The following is a 20,141-nucleotide window of genomic DNA, read 5'->3' on the forward strand; positions in this document are numbered from 1 at the left end:
TTAGCAATTTGGTTATTGTTACTATAGAAAATAATAGTACAAAAGAGCCAAGCAGAATTAGATATGAAAAGTGCTCCTAAAGCAAATCGAACATTTCATATGTTACATCATTGGTGTAAAACCCATAGTGTAGCAATTTTTGAGTCTTTAACCCTTTACGTAGCATAGAAACTGAGGAAAATCTGATTTTCTGTTTAATTTTTCTTCGTTTTATGAACATTTTAAAAAGATTTTAAAGATATAGTGCCGGATACATTATCATTTTATCACATTGTAAAGGTGAAATTAAGACATTAAAAAAAACTTAATTGACAACTAATCAATGACGGTTGCAGTCCAGTCTCTTAAATAAAGCAAAGATGGCGAAATGTGATTGACATTGATGGTAATCACCGTCAATGTCAATCACATTTCACCACCTTTGCTGCAAACTTTCAATCTCGTGAGAATAAAATGACTGGGGCTTTACTTTGGAGAAAGATTTGATTTGATAAATTTGAATTACTATTTAAAAATTTCGAAAACAACTTTTCAGTGTTTTTTAAAAACGTTGTTTTAATTCTCAATTGATTTGATTTTAATTTTAATTAATTAACATTCGTTATACTTAATTGTAATTTTACCTTCTGTTTTGGTTTCAGTGTAAAGTGGCTACCTAGTATTGATATCTGCAGGGTTCCAACATTTGTTACTAAGGTGAAAAGATTTCGTGATAAAAATAAGTTAGAAACCTCTGAAATAGTCGATATTCCACGGTTGACCACTAGAGTTATTTTCTGGTTGCCAACCGCGGATTATCGTCTATTAGTTGTATAAGAACGCCGTTATTACTAGTGGAATCGCTGTCTGAATGGGTTTCATCTTGAAATCTCCATCGAGAATCTTGAATGGAATCCATTTTGAAATAAACAGATCTCCACCCTTAAATGTTTTGAACCAATTGTAACACGTCTGCTTGTTGAGCCTTCGTTGTGTTGTGGCCATTTTTGAAGTGATTGATCAACAGCGTACAAATATGTTCTTTCAAAAGTTTTATATTGTCAGATATTGCTGATGCATCTATTTTCAATGAAGTATATGATGAAATGTCTCCTGATTATATATCCACATCAAACGTTCTAGAATATTATTTTCCAGTCGTTTCTAGAAAAAGCGGAATGTCTAATTCTCACTTTTACAATCTGAGACATCTGAAATATTTATTTTAGATTTTTCTGGCGCATAATCCAAATTTTAAAAATAATAATATTTTAAATACATTTTTCTGGTTGAAAATATGGCAGTACTGTCTCTATTTTTCTGTAAATATGTTTCCTAGAGATGAAAGGATATTTTCTCCCAGATTTTTCAAGGATATAGACAGTAGTTAAAAAATTAAAATCGATTTTCTATAATTAAAATTGTATTTTGCTCAGAATTGTATTAAAAATTACTTCGGAAATTTTTGTAACTATTTCGGTCAAAAACTTGCTCGTATAAAAATTTTATTTTATTTTGAAACGGAATTTAAATTGAAAAATAAAAAAAAATCAAAATCTAATAATTTTCATTCTTGCTTTAATTGTAATTTTTCCCAAAATTGTATTTTTATATGATTAATAAGCTTTAATATTATTACTTTATATTTTCTATGAAAGAATTTTTTATTTTAGCTAATCTTTAGTATTATGTGGAAATAGGAACCAACCATTAGTTATCACACTTGTAATTTTTTCACTCATTTCAAAAAGTGAAATGTTATAATCAGAACATAAAGAATGCTTTATGCTCTGATTATAACATTGTAGACCTGTAAATTCCCACACCCGTCCGGCCGTCTGGTCTTTCCTTAATCTTGAGAACTGAGTTAGATAGATGAGTTAGACAAGGCATGGAAAGCTTCGAAGCAGATGGCTCCGATTAGCTATGCTTTAATTTGATTCAAAACTTCCCCCTGTAAGAAGTTAAATAGATGATTGCATGACTCTGTTGCTAACGGGAAAAGTATTATGTACAGGGGCAAGTCACCACTAATTTGAGATGAAGAGTACTGTATATATTTTAAATTAAATAAATTAAAAACATGATTAAAAATTGCAGCCTGGTATTGTGACAACGTCACAATAAATAATTGATCGTTTTATTTAATTGTTAAATCACGAATGAAACATTTTTTTGTGACTTGAAACAATTCTTAAATATGAAATTTCTACTCATTTAATTTGTAGATTTTAAAAATCTTTCTGTTTTGAAACAAATGACGAATTGTCTATTTTTGAAAAATCTAAACTTTGAGAAGCAGATGTTCCTAATGGAAATAATTGCAATTCCTGAATGTAAGAAATACAAGTAACGTATCCTCAATCTATTACACTCATAGTACTTATTGCTTCATTCAATTTCTTTCATCTGTTTTCAAATATGCAACCTTGCGACCTTTATTGCATAAAATATACACAACTACTACTTTCTTTAAATGTTTGGATAATATTTCCGCTTCTATCTCTGAGTGTATTTATTTGTTTTGTCTAAGTTACAATATTACATTTACCGCATTTATAATGTTTTAAATTAGCTTCAGACAACTGAAATGAAAACCAATTTGTTAATTTCAGATCTCACGTAAGTTATTTGTCTTAATTCAATAAGAAAATAAATCATAATTAAATGCAGCATTTGATGCCCTCAACAATCGTTTATAAAGAGAATATTTATACCTCCAGGAAATAATTGTTACTCCAGTCATTGGATAAAGAAAAATTATCGGAAGAAGAGTTTGCGATTTGCCAATATCTATTGTACATTTAATTAACAGTGAGCTAGATGGAAGGCCAGATGGCCGATGTGGTTAAGGTGTCATCCTATCGCTTTGGAGGACCCGGAATCGGTCTGGACGGGTAGAAAATTCCCCAGAAATTTTTTCCGGAACAGTCTGTCTGGATATGTCGGGCCCCGTCCCTCAACATCCGGCCGCCCCATTTTGGACCTGGCCGAACCCATGCGCTTGCTAAATGAGGCCCTCTTAGTGCTCAGAGGGTGGAAAGAGTTTTAAAAAGTACGAAACTAAGTGGGAACTAAGAAGGCCTTTTCTCGTGCACATTGTGAGTTCACACAGGCCCACAACAGAGATCAGATGGTGAGGGACAAACCGCCCTTGAATTCCTCAACTTCTAATTTTCAACCCTTAAAGGGTTGAAAATTACTTCACTATGCTTTTACGTTAAGGAGAATGATACACCATATAAAAAGTTCGATTTGGTTTGGGGGCACTTGCTTAAAATCGTCTATGTCCTTTATACATTTTGGTAATTATTTTACTGAAAAAAGTGAGAAAAATATCATATATTAAGTCTTTTAAAATACCTTTAATTATTATTAGTCTTTGTATACGCGACGTTAATTTCTTCAAAATAAAAGTGAATACAAAAAATTAAAATGTGAAAATATGATTCAATCAAAGAAATTAAGCAAGAGATTGAAGAAAAGTTGTGCTAAGCTAAAACGTCAGTTTATAGCACTGGGAAACTGGGATCGAATTCGGACGAGGAATTCAAGGGCGGTTTGTCTCTCACCATCTGATCTTCTGTTGTGGGCCTGTCTGAACTCACAATGTACACGAGAAAAGGCCTTCTTAGTTCCCACTGGACATAGAGTCAAAAATAACTGCTGCTTACATTTTGCTTTTCTGTAATAAAATTTACCTTTATTTAGTTCTTTAATTTAGCGATTACAATTGATTTTGGTACAAAGAACAAAACGATTCGAATCCTTAATTAATAGTTGAGTAAATCATGATTTTGTTCGTCGGCTATGAATATGTCAACTCTTTCAAAATGAGATAAATTTAGGCAAATCCCTCAATTTTACTTTTTTATCATGTTGTTAATTATGTGAGAATACGGACGAGGGTCAAGGCCCTCTAATCGTCAGATCTGTTAGACCTGCTCACCTTGTCACTGGACGGCTTATTTTTTACAGAATCCGAGTGTAAGATTCCGGGTGGGGTTTGTGCACAGTCAATTAGTTCTTGGACATTAAAAATTAACAATTTAATCAAAGAAATACCAACAAGGACAATTAATAATACAACAAAACATAAAAAGATAACATAGGCTTAAATGTATATCCTAAGACTATCATCAGTATTACCGGAGAGAGAGAGTTTTACAAATATTTATATTACCATACTGGAGGAGATGTCTATATGGGCTTGAAGCTGGAGGCTGGACGTCCCGGTGGGCTGGCCCTATGGAATGTTCTATCAGGAAGGAACTGCCTTCCTATGGCACTCTTAGGGAAGAACTGCCCCGAGTCTATCCAAATCCACCCTTTTATCTACATTTTCTGCTTACTCATTATTCCTAGAAAGGTTGTGTCATTTGACCAGGTGGTGGGCAAAATTCTAAGTTAGAAGATGTGGAGGAAGGACGTAAAACATCCTTATTTCTTGTTAAATTTTGAGTGACGTAGCAGTTTTTCAGGATGTTGAAGTTTTGTAACCTTTTTAGGTTATATTAATTTTATTCCAAATTTTTATAATTTTTACACATTTTAAGTGAAATTAAAGTAAATTATTTATTTGAATAAGAGTCCCTCTGGATTATCACAAATGAAAAAAATATATAACCTTTTTAGGTTATATTAATTTGATTCCAAATTTTTATAATTTTTACACATTTTAAGAGAAATTAAAGTAAATTATTTATTTGAATAAGAGTCCCTCTGGATTATCACAAATGAAAAAAATATATAACTATAAACTGCCATTCTTACAGCCAAANTGAAAATTAAAGTAAATTATTTATTTGGGTTTATTTTGGGTGTAAATTATGTAACTCACTTTAATTAAGAGTCCCTCCGTATTATCACAATTAATGTTTCATTTATTACTAAGTAAACAAAATATTCTTTAACACGGAATCGACGTAGTATTTCAATGTACAAATTACTTTTTGTAATTCTACTTTTTGAGGATTTTTCAACTGATGATAAAAACCTATTTTAAAACGTGCGTGCAGACTTCAGTTTAATGTGATTTTATATTTCATGTAATTGTTTCACTGCAACATTTAAACTTTTTAAAATTATATTTGGCTCATTTTATTTGTATATTTTTGTTTTACCATGAATAGCGTACATTTGTTTCTCTTTTCGTCATCCGTCATAATTGTTAGAAACATTGTTGTTAATTATAAGTTAATCTAAAACTGCGCAATTAATCTTAAAATTTATATTAAGTGTTTAAAGACTTGATTATTAAAATCAAATCTTTAAACACTATAACTATGTGTAATTTAACAACTTTTATTAAATATGAAAATTTATATACAATCAAAACAATTGTTGAAGTAATTATAATTCTGGTTTGGACATATGCTGATTGTAATGTTTTTTATTTATTTAAATTCAACGTTGAAATGGTTTTCCTTCGGTGGTCTATTCTAGTGGCTAATATCCGTTATTTTGTGGTGAAAACAGTGTAAATGTCTACATAACATAAGTTGCATTGGCCAGTTATAGTCGTTGAAAGAACAACGTAACACTGTCAAATGTTTTCGTTGTCACCCTGGTGACGATCACGGACGGATCCAGGAATTTCATTTAGGGGGTGTGCTTCATGTCAATATCGATATCCTTTATACTATAGTTCTATTATGGAAAACTCTATTCTATTTAGACTTTTAGGATTTTAAGGAGTGTGTACGCGCACTCCTTGGATCAATGCCACTGTCGTTGTTCTATGAAGCGAAAGAACGAATCTTTCGATGGTGCCGAAGTGTCTGCCCGTAAACTGGAAAGAGAAAAACACCAAGCCTAGATGAAAAGTCAAGTCCAGTTTATTAAGTCGTAGTCGGATGAAAGGTCTATTTCCGAGTGGCAAAGTCGTATTCGGGTGATAAGTCATTTACGGATGGGAATATCATATTCGGTAGAAAGTCGATATTTGTGTAAGAAAATCTCGGCAGATAAAAGATTTCTTTTTTCCAGTAGAAGAAAACCATTTCCACCAAGGCTTTTCGCGCTTGACGGATTTATTCAGGATTACTTTAGACTCCTTTTCATCGAGTCTTATTTTACGTGACCGTCTGTCTATCCACCGTCCATTCCGGAACTTAGGGGTATCGACTTCTAGGTAATCTATGAGAGACGAGGTGCTTTCGTTCGGAGATATCACAATTATCCATTTGTTATCGGATGTATGCGAATTGTATTATCCGCTCTCCTCCGCATTTTTCGGAAGAATCCATATTACTCGAAGCGAAATGGAAGAGCAGGACGACACGATGCGTGCTCCTCTGATTTAGAATCATCCGAGGTGTACCACTTCCTTAATTCTTTGAAATTATCCATTCTGCAAAGAAAAAGCAACAAGTATTGTGAAAATAGAACTTGCATTAATTAAAAAGATATTCGTATTACCTTAATTTAATCTGAATTATAAGTAAGAGGCCGTCCATAAATTACGTAAGGGCGATTTCGGCCATTCTAGATCCCATCCCCCTGTGTAAGAAACCGTAATATTTTCTTTGATCCCCCCTTCCCTATCTTGCGTAATATTTTGGCGTGATTTTATAGAAAAATTTTAACGAAAAAATTTTTTCTATGAAACCCTAAAAACCTTAGGTCCAAACTATATAATTATTAATTAGTTAATTAATATATACTATTATTTATAAAAGACTTTATGTGAACAAATTTAAAAATATAAAAATTTAATGAATTCGAATGAACAATTTATTTTAAGAACTTTATTTTTTAATTATTAACAATATTATTATCATTATCAACGTAATAATATTTATTTTTGTATTAATTTTAATTTTCGCAAAAGACACAAAAAACTTTGCCAGATCGACTAACTAGTGCAAGTGTAAACAGAAATGTCATCTATATATATAACCCATTCAACATGTATCCGTCCTTCCTTCCGTCCGTCCCGTAACCGTTTGATAACGGACACTAGAGGCACCCCTATCGTGTGTCATATTTAAAACATTCAAATTAAATTAACAATTTTAATTATTATTTAAATGAACAATATAAATTATTATTAGTCATTTGGCCAATAAATTATTATTTGGTCAATATAACAATATAAATAATTCATTATATTTGTAATAGGAATTTATTATTGTCACGGAATGCCTGTAATGTTCACTAGGGTACGAATAACGAAAAACCGGATAGATTTGAACCGCTACGATAAAACGATAGGGTTTGAAATAGTTAAGCTAATTTTTTAATATAATAATAGAAACCTTTCATGGCACGACCAAAGAAACAGTTGTATACATTTATATATATTAAGTACATCAAACTTAATTTTAATATCAAACTTAAATTAAGTTTGATATTAAGTACATCAAACTTAAAAATTAAGCACACAACTTTCATATATTAAGTGCATTAAACATGCCTTATAGGAATTTGTAATACTGCTAAAACGCCCACTAGGGGGCGTCCCGGGCTACTAGTATAAAATAAAACAAGAGAGAATAGAGAGAAACTAGTGGGCGAGTGGTCTCCGTTGCCGCTCATCGTAGTGGTGACCAGACCCTAAAGACTGGGAGGTTCGTCGTGGGTTCGCGCCACGGTCGGACAGGCTGGCTGCTTGGAGTTTTCCGGGTTTTCTCCTTGCCTATAACGACTGAATAGCAGGCCAGTTCCCCATAAAAGTCCTCCCGGAAGGCATTTATTTCCCGCGCGTACGTATGGCTGTTCGATAGGAGGCCAGTTCCCCATAAAAGTCCTCCCGGAAGGCATTTATTTCCCGCGCGTACGTATGGCTGTTCGATACAGCCGGCTAATCGGTCGCCTAGCGATCATACACACACACAAGTCTACTCGGAGAAAGAGCCTACATTGAGCTAAAATCTCCATATAAACACCATCGAAGAAGAAAAGGAGTAGAGAGAAACTACATTCCGTTGCCATATTAATTACATCTTGGCTAAGGCCAAGAAAATAAACTACATGCTACTAAAATGTGCTAGGTGCACCTGGGGACTAAATAATAAAGCTTATAAAACTCTATAATGGGGCAATACAACCAATGCTACTTTATGCGGCCTCTGGATGTGGTCATGTAACTAGTAAAAATTCAGTAGTAAGTAAATTACTCTCTCTCCAAAGCCAGTTTGAGAATTTCGAAGTGCTGCAGAAGTGTTTTTACTAATGCCTCTCTGATACTAGCGGAGCTTCTTCCTTTGCCACTATGTATTGTAGAAAAGGTTCTAAACTACTAAAGCAGTTGAGCAGTAAAACTGGTAGAATAACAAGACTTTATTTTCCTAGTGTGGAATGTAGGTTCTCATCACTACTTAGAGATTTAACGTTTGCTACTGCTCAACTACTTACTGAGCATGGTATTTTTAGAAGCTACCTGACGATGTATAACCGGGCAGAAACTGCTTCTTGCTTTTGTTCTACAGAAAACCTAGACACCGTCGACCACATGATCTATCATTGTCCAATTTACGATCAAGATAGACTTATTCTGAAATTAGAAATTTTTACGCTTGGTTTCAGGTGGCCATATCCACTCGATAAGCTTGTTCAGAAACCACTGTTTGATGCTTTTTACAATTATATTCAAAAAATATGGAAGAAAAGACTACTTATAATTTTTAATATCTAGTTTTATATTTTAGTTTTCATTAAAATCCGGATACTAATTTTATGTTTACTTTGTATCGTGTATTTTGGTTTATGTATTCTTAGTGTTATACACCCATAGGAGTGATGCACTTATTCTAATAAAAAGAAAACAAGAGAGAAACCACCGCACGGCCTTTCTCCCATGACAAAAAATGTGTAGAGCGTAAATCTGCTAGCGTTATTAATCTATCACGTCACAGAGACAACGAGCGTTCTTAATAGAAACCGCCAAATTGAAGCCAAATTCAAAACGTCGCCATTCAACGAGATCAAAAAATAAGAATATTACGTACGACGAGATCTATTACCCCCCTTCCCCTGAGTAAGAAATCTTGACCCCCACCCATCCCAAAATACTTTACGTAATTTATAGAAGGCCCCTAAGTGATATATAAATTTCTAATACAAAAATAATTTAATAATATGATAGATTGTAGAAAATGATCGTTTTAATTATAAAAAAATTTCAAAGTCAGAAATGAATTTTATAATAAAATCTCTAATTATTATTTATAATAATTTTAATTTTCTTGTAACTAATATCAATAAAGTCTAAATTCAGCCAAATTGTCTCTATCATAATTTTAATCTATTCAACAATTTTTAATGTTCGATAGAGAAATTAATTTATAAATAATTATACTATTCTGTCGATTGCCATAAAACAAAAAAGTCTGCAAAAATAGAGAGAACGAGATAACAAATGAACTGGAATTTTTCTAATTAATTAAAGTTTAGATTAATTATAGCGATGCGAATTTCACATCAGATATAGCTTTAATGTATATAAATGCAATGTATAAACTATAGCAAGAAATAATATTTAATATATTTATTGATTTTCATTTCTTTTTAATGATACAAATCTTTAACAATTCGATTGGATTTGGGCTTAACGAAAATTATCAATAAAAAGAGTAAATCGGTTTTTTCCCAAATAAATAAAAAGATCCAATTCGTCTATCTGAAAAATCGCACTACGACCGATCAACTGTTTTTGAAAATCATTGCTGCTAATTGTGATATTTTGCTTAAAAATCTTTCAATCTAGGAAGATTGTACTTTAAACTTTCCTATACAATCGCTGCAAATAAAGCAAAACTCAAAAAATTATTAGAAATAAATAAATTTCAATCTCACGAGTCGAAAATAAAACCGCTCTCAACAAGAAGACAAATTGTCAGAATTTTACTTAGTATTGCGACTCAATTTAAAGTTAAAATTTTGTATTTTTGGCTGAATTTATTGATTTTCGTGCCAATCTCTCTGTCTAAAGAGTCGGATCATTCCAGATTTTGTGTCTAGCCTTTTAGTCATCCTCACAGATACGAGCTATAATCAATTTACACAGAGTTAAGATATGTTCGAACACTATCGTAAAATAAGGAGATAATATCATAAAAGATAGAAATGTTTGGATGTTTTATTTTAACAAAAATCTTTTCCTTGATGAAAACTGTAATGTAATGTAATTGAAAGCACTTGCTTATACAGTATAAACTTACTACTTGGAATAATTTATGGTGGTTACATCGTTGATTCACACCGAATAAATAATTAACTTATCTGAAATTATAATGTTTATTTATTTCTAGTTAAAGGAATAAAATGATTAACTTTTGCTCAAAATTTATTGTTACTTTTCAGGTTTATATTGTCCCATGATCTGGGATGGTGCTTATTGTTGGCCACATGTTCCTGCTGGAACTCTGCATTCTGTAGCTTGTCCCGACTACATTCATGGTTTCAATACACGAGGTAGGAAATTGCTTTCTTTGCAGTGACAATATGAATTCTCATTAAATTAAAATAAATGACTCAAATTGAACGAAGTTTTAATATCGCATGTAAAACTTTAAAAATTGCAATTGATTAAAATATTCATTTCAGCCCAGGCGACAAAACTCTGCATGTTAAATGGAGAATGGTGGATAAATGATAAAACCAATCAGAGTTGGACAAATTATTCTCTTTGCACAAAATACGAATTAGATACTTTTGATAATCTGAATAGTTATCATACATACTTACTAAAGGTAAAAAAATTTATATTAATAAATAATTTATTTATGAAAGTATTAATATGATGAAAAATAATTATTAAATGTATTAAAAGCAATATCTAGAACAATTTCACATATTACCAAAAACAACATAAATTTCATTTATTGATTTTTAATGCGAGATATAACTTATATTCATTCATTAAAAATTTTTCATACAGATGTATAAATAGATTTTTTTATTTCATAATAAAAAAGTCAAGACAATTTAATACGTATTGAATATTTTATGAAGTTTGTGATTAAAATAATACATTGTTATTAAATTACAATAAGCGAAACGTAAAGAATATTATAAAACATTTAATGATATGTATTTTTTATCTATTGTATTAATGTTTTATTATAAATGTGAAAGTTTACATATACATATTATATATTATATAAATTATTATTAAAAATTATTTAAATTTTAATCTTATTTAAATTTTATTTAAATAAGATCTTTATAAGTTATTTTTTAATATTTTTTTTATCTTTCTTTTATGTGTGTCAACAGAGTTTAAAATGTTTTTAATGAAACAATAGGTTTTAAGTTAGAGAAAAGCCATTCTAGAAACTATTTAGTACAAATTTAAAGTCTTGGAAAGATATTAGAAGAACCATAAATTCTATGAATCCAATATATCCAACCAATTTATATTAATTGAATTCACTTGTCGAATGTTTCATAAACAATTCTGTTTTAAAGGGAAGGCAATGACTACAGAAACTTCCTCGAGATAGAAATCTAAGTAATAAGATAACTTTTTTCGCCATTATGTTGAAAAGTATCATCTCATTCTCTCGTTTATAACTTTCCTTTCGAAATGTTTGGATCATTAAGGGAAAGCATTCAGATACTTTATATTATAACAGTAGCCCATTATTTATCAATAGGCTATTATTTTATTCGATTTAAAAGATATTTAATGAAAATAGAATCTACTTCACTGATATAAATCGAGAATCTCAATCTGTTGAATAATAAAAAATTATGGCAGCATTTTAAAGAGAAAAACATATTCTTTAAATCAGGTGAAGGTATCGTAAAAATAACTTTATTATTATCACATATAAATTTTATGTTTAATTTGTACAAATGACTGATATTAAATAAAATTAACAACTGACTGCAATTACCATAATTAAGAATATTTAGTGTAATTTTGGCCAAAAAACATTTTTTGTCATTAAGTAAAATTAAATGTTCTTATATTCTATATTACTATTATAATATACCGTAGTAATATACTATAATAATATATACTCTTCTAAAACAATAAATGTTTAAAATAATTTTATATGTAAACTCTAATGAAAATATATGAAAATTATATATATCAAATAAATTTAAATAACTTTTTTCCTTTGTTTCAGATTATGTTAAAATTTTGTTATATAATTTTAATTATAAGTTTGCATTAATACCATATAAACTACATAACTTTTCCAACGTGTATAATAAAACCTTTAAAAGTATACAATATGACCTCTTTGGTTTATAAGATAAATAATTTGTACTGACAAATTTCACAGAAAATTGTTATTTATCAGTATCAGCAGAAGCTCTTAAAAAATAATAATAAATAATGGTCAAAATAAGTTACAAACATCATGTAATGAAGAATTATTTTTATTGATTTTTTATTTACTCACATATCCTATCGTAAATCCTCAGATAAGATATACCGATTTAGTATTAATGTATTCATATAATTTGTTTTATTCCACAGTGTTATAGGGGGACTACTGTATATCATTAGAAAGCTCTTTTTTCAGAGATTATTAAATTCAATTCAATTTATTAACATGCAAAGTTTTTACAATCACAAATAAAGAACTTTTAAATATTATTAATTGCTTAGATTCGTTCTTGTTTGTGTCATTTTGAATTTTTGTATGTCTTTTGAAAGATTGATGAAAAATAGGCAAATCATATATGTGTTTCCGTTTTTATTCGAAAAAAACATAGTATTAAAATAATCAAGAAAACTTCCGAAGAAATTTGCATCGTAGAATGACAGGAGGAGTTAGCCAAAGAAACGCCTATTTTTGGTTCAACTGTTTCAATAACGTAGACAATAGCCCCGGAAATTATATTCAGCCTGGAAAACCTGTAACAATAGATTCCTTATCGTCAAACAAATCCGATCATAAGCATCTGCATATTGTCGAACGTGCTCGGTACTTCAGAATCCACCGTGAATGAGAAACTGATCAAACTCGGCAAGTGAAATAAGGACTACCGAATAGTATCTCAACAACTGACACCGGCACAAATAACGAAACAGACGTGACGCTGCAATCTCCGGAATAAAATGTTCTATAACTGTTGTATAAGGGTAAAGTATCATCTACAATCCTCATATGCAGTGTTTGAACCGCATGTCAGGATTGTACGCTTCAAAAACATCTGCACTACAGATTGAGCACAAGTTTATGTTATGTATATCAAAGCCGTAACTAGTCATTCCTGTGCCCTGTGCAAGAATTTGCATTTAGGCCCGTTAATTTATTTGGTTTTGGGAAAATAATAAAACAAATACATTACAATAGATTTTTAATAAGATTTGTTTTAATTGAATTTTTCTGGCTTTCATTTCAGCAAATTCATTAATTACACCATCATAATTAATATTTTTAAAGATATTGTATTCTATTGAAATAATAGAAATATTGGATAATCGTTCTTGTCCGATAGTTGATCTTAAATAATTTTTTATTAAGTTTAACTTGCTAAAACTTCTCTCGCACGAAGCAATAGAAACGGGAAGAGTTAGAAATATTCGAAGAGCGANTTCAAATATACTTTTTGACCAGTATTTAAAGAAAATTTTGTATACTTTTATTATGAAATTTAAAATCCAGTCTACAGTTTGAACGATTGTCCGGATAATTTCTTTTATGAAATATAAAATATTGAAAAATATCCGGATACAGGTATAATGATGCGAGTACTCCGGAGCCGTCAAAAATTAGATTATGCAAATTTAGGGTAAGGCCCTGCTACCAGGTGTGTTTTGTCGGACACACCTCCGAGAAAAGAAACAGAGAGTTAAGGCGTTAGGGTAAGAATCACTCCGAAGTCCAGAAATGATCTTCTCAGGAGGGTGAATGCAAAGTCAAGTACAAATAAAAAAGAACGTTTATTATAAAAAACGAGTTATAAAATCCGTTTTAGGAAGTTGGCTTACTTCTATCTATAAAACGGTGGGGTACCTAGCGGGGAATATCCGAACTGTGCAACTCACAACAAACCAGGAAGAGTTGTCTTCTCTTCTCGCTTCACTTTTTTCTCTTTGTTCTTTTCACCTTTTCGTCTTCTTTCTCCTTTACTCAGTCCTTCATTCGGTCTTTCACTAGGACCATCGCTCAGTTGCTTTCTTTGTCTTTCACTGGGTTGCTCCGTCCTCTAAGTCCGACTTCCTACCAGTGTTCAGTGATTTGTAGAACTTAGTGATTTGGCCAAGTGGATAAAATCACTAAACAATGGTAGTTGGTGGTACCCGGAAAACTCCACGTAGCCTGCCCGTTGGCCACGTGGAGTTTTCCACTTTTTCTTCTTGTCTGTAACTCCTAAATAGAGGCCAATTCCACATAGAAAGTCCTCCCGCAACTACAAAATTGAAATTATTGCAATGTGTATAATATTGAGGAATATTGGAAGAAAGAATTAATGAATAATGTGAAATATGAAATCATGACATATAGTAGATGGAGAATTGAAGTTTCCTGTTAATGACTGAATAATTACATTTTTAAATTAATACAGTATAAGAAATTCAGTAAGAAGACGGAAAGTTCTATAAGATGGTAGCAGATCCAAAGATATTCTAACAATTTAAAGTAAATTATTAGTCACAGAATACCAGTTTGATAACGGAAGAATTGGAATTTGTTTTGCGAAGATTTGCACTTCTGTAAAATCGGAATATAAAACTGAATTTCGTTAGGTGCTGATTTTATTGATGAAACTTAGTAATTGTTTCACAAAATAGATTATTCAGTCCGATTCCTTGTATTTAGCGTAATTTAGAACAGCAAAGATATCAAACTCATTAGATTTGAAAGTTACAATACATTAGATGGGTCTCGCGAATCAGTCGACAATATCTTCTTAATGGATTTAAAGTTTTATAGTAAAAAGTTTTTGACACACTTATTAAGCTAATACATCGATTAAGGCCGATTAAGGGCCTAACTTATATATGTTACCGGCCAAACCCGATTTCAGGCCAAACTAGTTTATCCTACGCATGTCAGGATATACTAGTTTAGCCTAGGATAATCTAGTTTGGCTTAAATACTTAACTTAATAAAAGCTTAACTAGTTTGACCCAGGCCGAACTGATTTATGTACTACAAATAGGCGCCAGTGTAAAAAAATGATTTTGTGTAATTCGAAATGCCACCACAATGGTGGCATTTTGTTTTAAAACCACAGTTTAACCCGGTGGTTAAAGTGTACCTAGGTAACCCCAATGGCGGTGCTTCGGTTAGGTTGGTTTGATTAGATTAACTACATTTTTAGTAGACGTTTCCTTTTTTTTTTTATTTTTTTNGCTACCTCACTACGTCCCTCTAAAAGTCGCCACAGTTGGGAACACTGGTGAGCAGACGTCTAGGGTCTAAGTAAGGCGAAATGTAATCGCCAAACCGCGCTGTAGAAAGGCGGTAAAATTTAAAATTTAAAAATATAATTTCTTGTGAACAGCAGTTTGGACCCCCTTCCAAGTAGGCCCTGTGCGGGTGCACCTGTTGCACCTGCCTACTTACGGCTCTGATGTATATAAAGGAATTTTGTTATTGTTTGTATAGGGCAACTCGACGCATGGGCGATCTGCGAGGGCCGATGTCTTCCTACCAGTGTTCAGTGATTTGTAGAACTCCAGTGGCCAAGTGGATAAAATCACTAAACAATGGTAGTTGGTGGTACCCGGAAAACTCCACGTAGCCTGCCCGTTGGCCACGTGGAGTTTTCCACTTTTTCTTCTTGTCTGTAACTCCTAAATAGAGGCCAATTCCACATAGAAAGTCCTCCCGCAACTACAAAATTGAAATTATTGCAATGTGTATAATATTGAGGAATATTGGAAGAAAGAATTAATGAATAATGTGAAATATGAAATCATGACATATAGTAGATGGAGAATTGAAGTTTCCTGTTAATGACTGAATAATTACATTTTTAAATTAATACAGTATAAGAAATTCAGTAAGAAGACGGAAAGTTCTATAAGATGGTAGCAGATCCAAAGATATTCTAACAATTTAAAGTAAATTATTAGTCACAGAATATCAGTTTGATAACGGAAGAATTGGAATTTGTTTTGCGAAGATTTGCACTTCTGTAAAATCGGAATATAAAACTGAATTTCGTTAGGTGCTGATTTTATTGATGAAACTTAGTAATTGTTTCACAAAATAGATTATTCAGTCCGATTCCTTGTATTTAGCGTAATTTAGAACAGCAAAGATATCAAACTCATTAGATTTGAAAGTTACAATACATTAGATGGGTCTCGCGAATCAGTCGACGATATCTTCTTAATGAATTTAAAGTTTTATAGTAAAAAGTTTTTGACACACTTATTAAGCTAATACATCGATTAAGGCCGATTAAGGGCCTAACTTATATAAACATATATATAACAAAAGAAGTTGGCTAAATTTATATAGCCTACTGGTAAATTTGAAATATCATTTACTTGTCTTATTTTCTGTGAAAGCTGCGTCCAAACTCTTAGCATATTTTCATCTGAGTCAAAGCATCGAAGTTTTTGGTAAATAATAGTGCTGTAAAATGTTTAAACATTAAATTTAAATGTTTATTAATAAATTGTGAATCAAATAAAACTTGTAAACGTTCATTATAACAAAGAGTTATTCAAATATGTATTTTCAAACTTTAGAGACATTTGATCTCCATATAATTTGGATTTTTAATAAACTGAAAATGTACAAATATCAACACCGAAAAACTTGTTAAGTAAACTAAAATTGAAAAAATAGTAAATGAACAACATTTGTTTCGGATTATTAACTACACTTAATATAGCCCGATAAAATATCCGGCAGATCGTTTAGTAGAACTACATTCCTCCACTATACGGTACTGACTTCTGATATACCAGAATGCATTGGGATAACTCAAACATACCACTTTGATTTAATAAAATATTAATAAAAACTTAATATTGTGTGATAAGGACTTTATATAATCTTAAATAAAAGAAGCCTTGAGGGTTCATGCTTATCTAATGGTTTACAAGAGTTAAAATCACTGTTGAATAACAGCTAACCGGATTATCTTGAAGCAAACAATGAAAAATTTTAAAGGATTCTGAATTTAAATTATTAACAGAAACAAACACAGAAAATTTGGAGAATACAGAATAAATTTATTTTTTAAATTAGACGTTTTTTCCCTCTCTGCGAGCACTGACTTTTATCCATACCCAAAATGGGCAAGGCTTATAATGGGGACGATGTGATGAAGTCGTGGGAAGAGAGTGATAAAGGAGAACCTCATTATATCCGGACAGACCATTCAGGTAAAATTACAAGGGATTTGATCAAGAATTTCCTAGAGTGGCAGGTTGACGCCTTAATTGCCTCGGTCATCCAGCTATTTAAAATTTTGACATTGTAAAATTGTAGTTTATTTATAAGAACAATGTTTCTAGACTCAAAAGGTAAAAGTGAAGCAGTTGTATAAAATTATACTACTTTTGAGTTAGATGAAATCGATGGAAATATTAAAAGTATAAAGAATGTTTGAAGTCTTTCTGCCGAACATAAAACATAATGTGATCAATGAATTTCAAATATACTTTTTGACCAGTATTTAAAGAAAATTTTGTATACTTTTATTATGAAATTTAAAATCCAGTCTACAGTTTGAACGATTGTCCGGATAATTTCTTTTATGAAATATAAAATATTGAAAAATATCCGGATACAGGTATAATGATGCGAGTACTCCGGAGCCGTCAAAAATTAGATTATGCAAATTTAGGGTAAGGCCCTGCTACCAGGTGTGTTTTGTCGGACACGCCTCCGAGAAAAGAAACAGAGAGTTAAGGCGCTAGGGTAAGAATCACTCCGAAGTCCAGAAATGATCTTCTCAGGAGGGTGAATGCAAAGTCAAGTACAAATAAAAAAGAACGTTTATTATAAAAAACGAGTTATAAAATCCGTTTTAGGAAGTTGGCTTACTTCTATCTATAAAACGGTGGGGTACCTAGCGGGGAATATCCGAACTGTGCAACTCACAACAAACCAGGAAGAGTTGTCTTCTCTTCTCGCTTCACTTTTTTCTCTTTGTTCTTTTCACCTTTTCGTCTTCTTTCTCCTTTACTCAGTCCTTCATTCGGTCTTTCACTAGGACCATCGCTCAGTTGCTTTCTTTGTCTTTCACTGGGTTGCTCCGTCCTCTAAGTCCGACTTCCCGTCCGTCGCTAAATCGCTAAGACGGTCGTCTCCTGTCCGATCAGTCAGTCAGCCTATCAGTCCAATCTCCTAATTTCGTCACTTCTTTCTATTTTATTCTTCGTTTTTTGACCAATCATGCTTTTGTTTCGGGAGAAGTTGAAGTAATTTGTGAAAACATGATTGGTCATCCAGTGGTTCTCCTCTCTTGTCGGTGAAGAATGATATGAGTCCATGTGACATGGATAAGCATATCATCGGTCATCCAACACCTTCGAAAAGAGAGAAACGACCTTTACTTTGCATGTTGTGAGATTTATAACAATTAATTGATAACTTTTTTGTTCTAATTTGTTTCTTCAAATAATTTTAAATCGATATTAGTAAAAATTTGGAAAGGGTTGATCCTAAAATCGGAAATGTAGACGAAATTCTTATACAACGTTAGTTGATAGATAAACAATCTCGGTGTCGCGTTTACATACATCGTGGATGCAAGGGGTAAGTAGTTAACTATATGGTAGTTAACAATTGCTTCAGATAGAATAAAAACAGGAATATAAAATACATATAACGTTTAAAATACAACAAAATTTTCAACTGATTAATGAGAATACATTATTAACTAAAGGATTAAAATAAAGTGATTAAAATTAAACTTATACAGATAATGTAAATAACAATTCACGAATATATATTGATATATTGTATGTACAGTAGAGCGTCGTTTATCCGAATCAATTGGGGACTGGGGTGGTTCGGATAACTTATTTTTCGGATAACGAATCATGTACGAAAAAATATATTAATTTATCCCATGTTGAAATTTTTCTCCGTTGCGTGTCGCTTCGCGTTGAATTTTCGTCGTTGTTAAGCTTAACGAAGACTATTGTATCGTTAAAAATTATTTTTTTATTTTATACAAACAAAATAAATATATTGAAAAATATAAAAACAATAAAAAATTATACTTCAGATGTTAATTTAGTATCAAAAACGTAAAATATTTGAGTAACCCAAGAAATAGCCGAAGATTGCAGCGCCACAGCACTAGCGAAAATTTAAATTTGCCGATTGGAATGCTTTCGGATAACAGACGTTTCGGATAACCAGCTTTCGGATAAACGACGCTCTACTGTATATACAATTTTAAAAAATTATGTTCTGAAATAGTGATTGTTTCTGGGCTTTCCTAGAAAAACGCCTTTTCCATTTCAGGAAATCGTAAATTACAAACAGTCATATACAGTATTTTAAAAAAGACAAATTTCAAATATTATAAAACATTACGAGTATAATTATAGCGAATTTCCATTCGATGCTTTATAGGAACAAAGCATTGAATACTATAGTATAATGTACTATAATATGTCAATGAATTAATTTCTTACATAGACTGCTAAAAGTTCCGTACAGTGTTCCTGTACCTCCAATTTACGAGTATTCGATACATGGGAATTTGATACAAAGAACTGTTTTTTAACTTCGTGCAACTATGAACTCCCTTTCATAGTTGCACGAAGAAATATCGTTAAAATGCCAAATGATATTTATTCTAATTATGAGTGACGAAATTGAAATTTTCATTGGCTGATTAGTTCCAGTTTTATTTTCTTTGTTTTGTGTTACGTTTCTGTTCTCTGCGAATAATGCAATTTATTCTAATGTGGCTATATAGTTTAGTGAACTTTACATTTCAGATCTTCACATCGGCAAGTAAAATATCATTAATTAAAAAACTAATTTAATTTTATTCTAGTTAATTTTTTCTGTTGATTTTTTGCGTCAACTGACTTAACTGTCGTTGCTGAGAACTAATATGTATTTTCGTTTTTGCATATTTTTAGATTTTAGTATATTAATATCATATTGTTTCATTTCCCTATCTCCTTTTTCACTCTAGTCCATTTTGTTCATTTCTACTATTGACTCTTATGGAGTAAGAAACAATTTGTTCTATGTTTATTCTCCTAATAGTTCTCTTAAACTTTCAAACTCAATTTCTAATACTTCAATAGTGGAGATAAA

General features: G+C 31.4%; 1 protein-coding gene across 1 annotated transcript in view; it reads left to right on the top strand.

Moving 5' to 3' along the window:
• Positions 1–10,795, top strand: part of LOC111625906 (calcitonin receptor-like) — a 29,540-nt gene extending 18,745 nt beyond the window's left edge. Inside the window, exons 3-5 of the mRNA XM_023369196.1 lie at positions 10,285–10,395; positions 10,528–10,673; positions 10,754–10,795. Coding sequence (XP_023224964.1) covers positions 10,285–10,395; positions 10,528–10,673; positions 10,754–10,795 — 299 coding nt within the window. The remainder of the gene's footprint in view (positions 1–10,284; positions 10,396–10,527; positions 10,674–10,753) is intronic.
• Positions 10,796–20,141: the final 9,346 nt, after the last annotated feature.

This window comes from Centruroides sculpturatus, unplaced genomic scaffold (assembly GCF_000671375.1).
Source record: "Centruroides sculpturatus isolate CEXI.00-Female unplaced genomic scaffold, Cexi_2.0 scaffold93, whole genome shotgun sequence".
NCBI lineage: Eukaryota > Metazoa > Arthropoda > Arachnida > Scorpiones > Buthidae > Centruroides > Centruroides sculpturatus.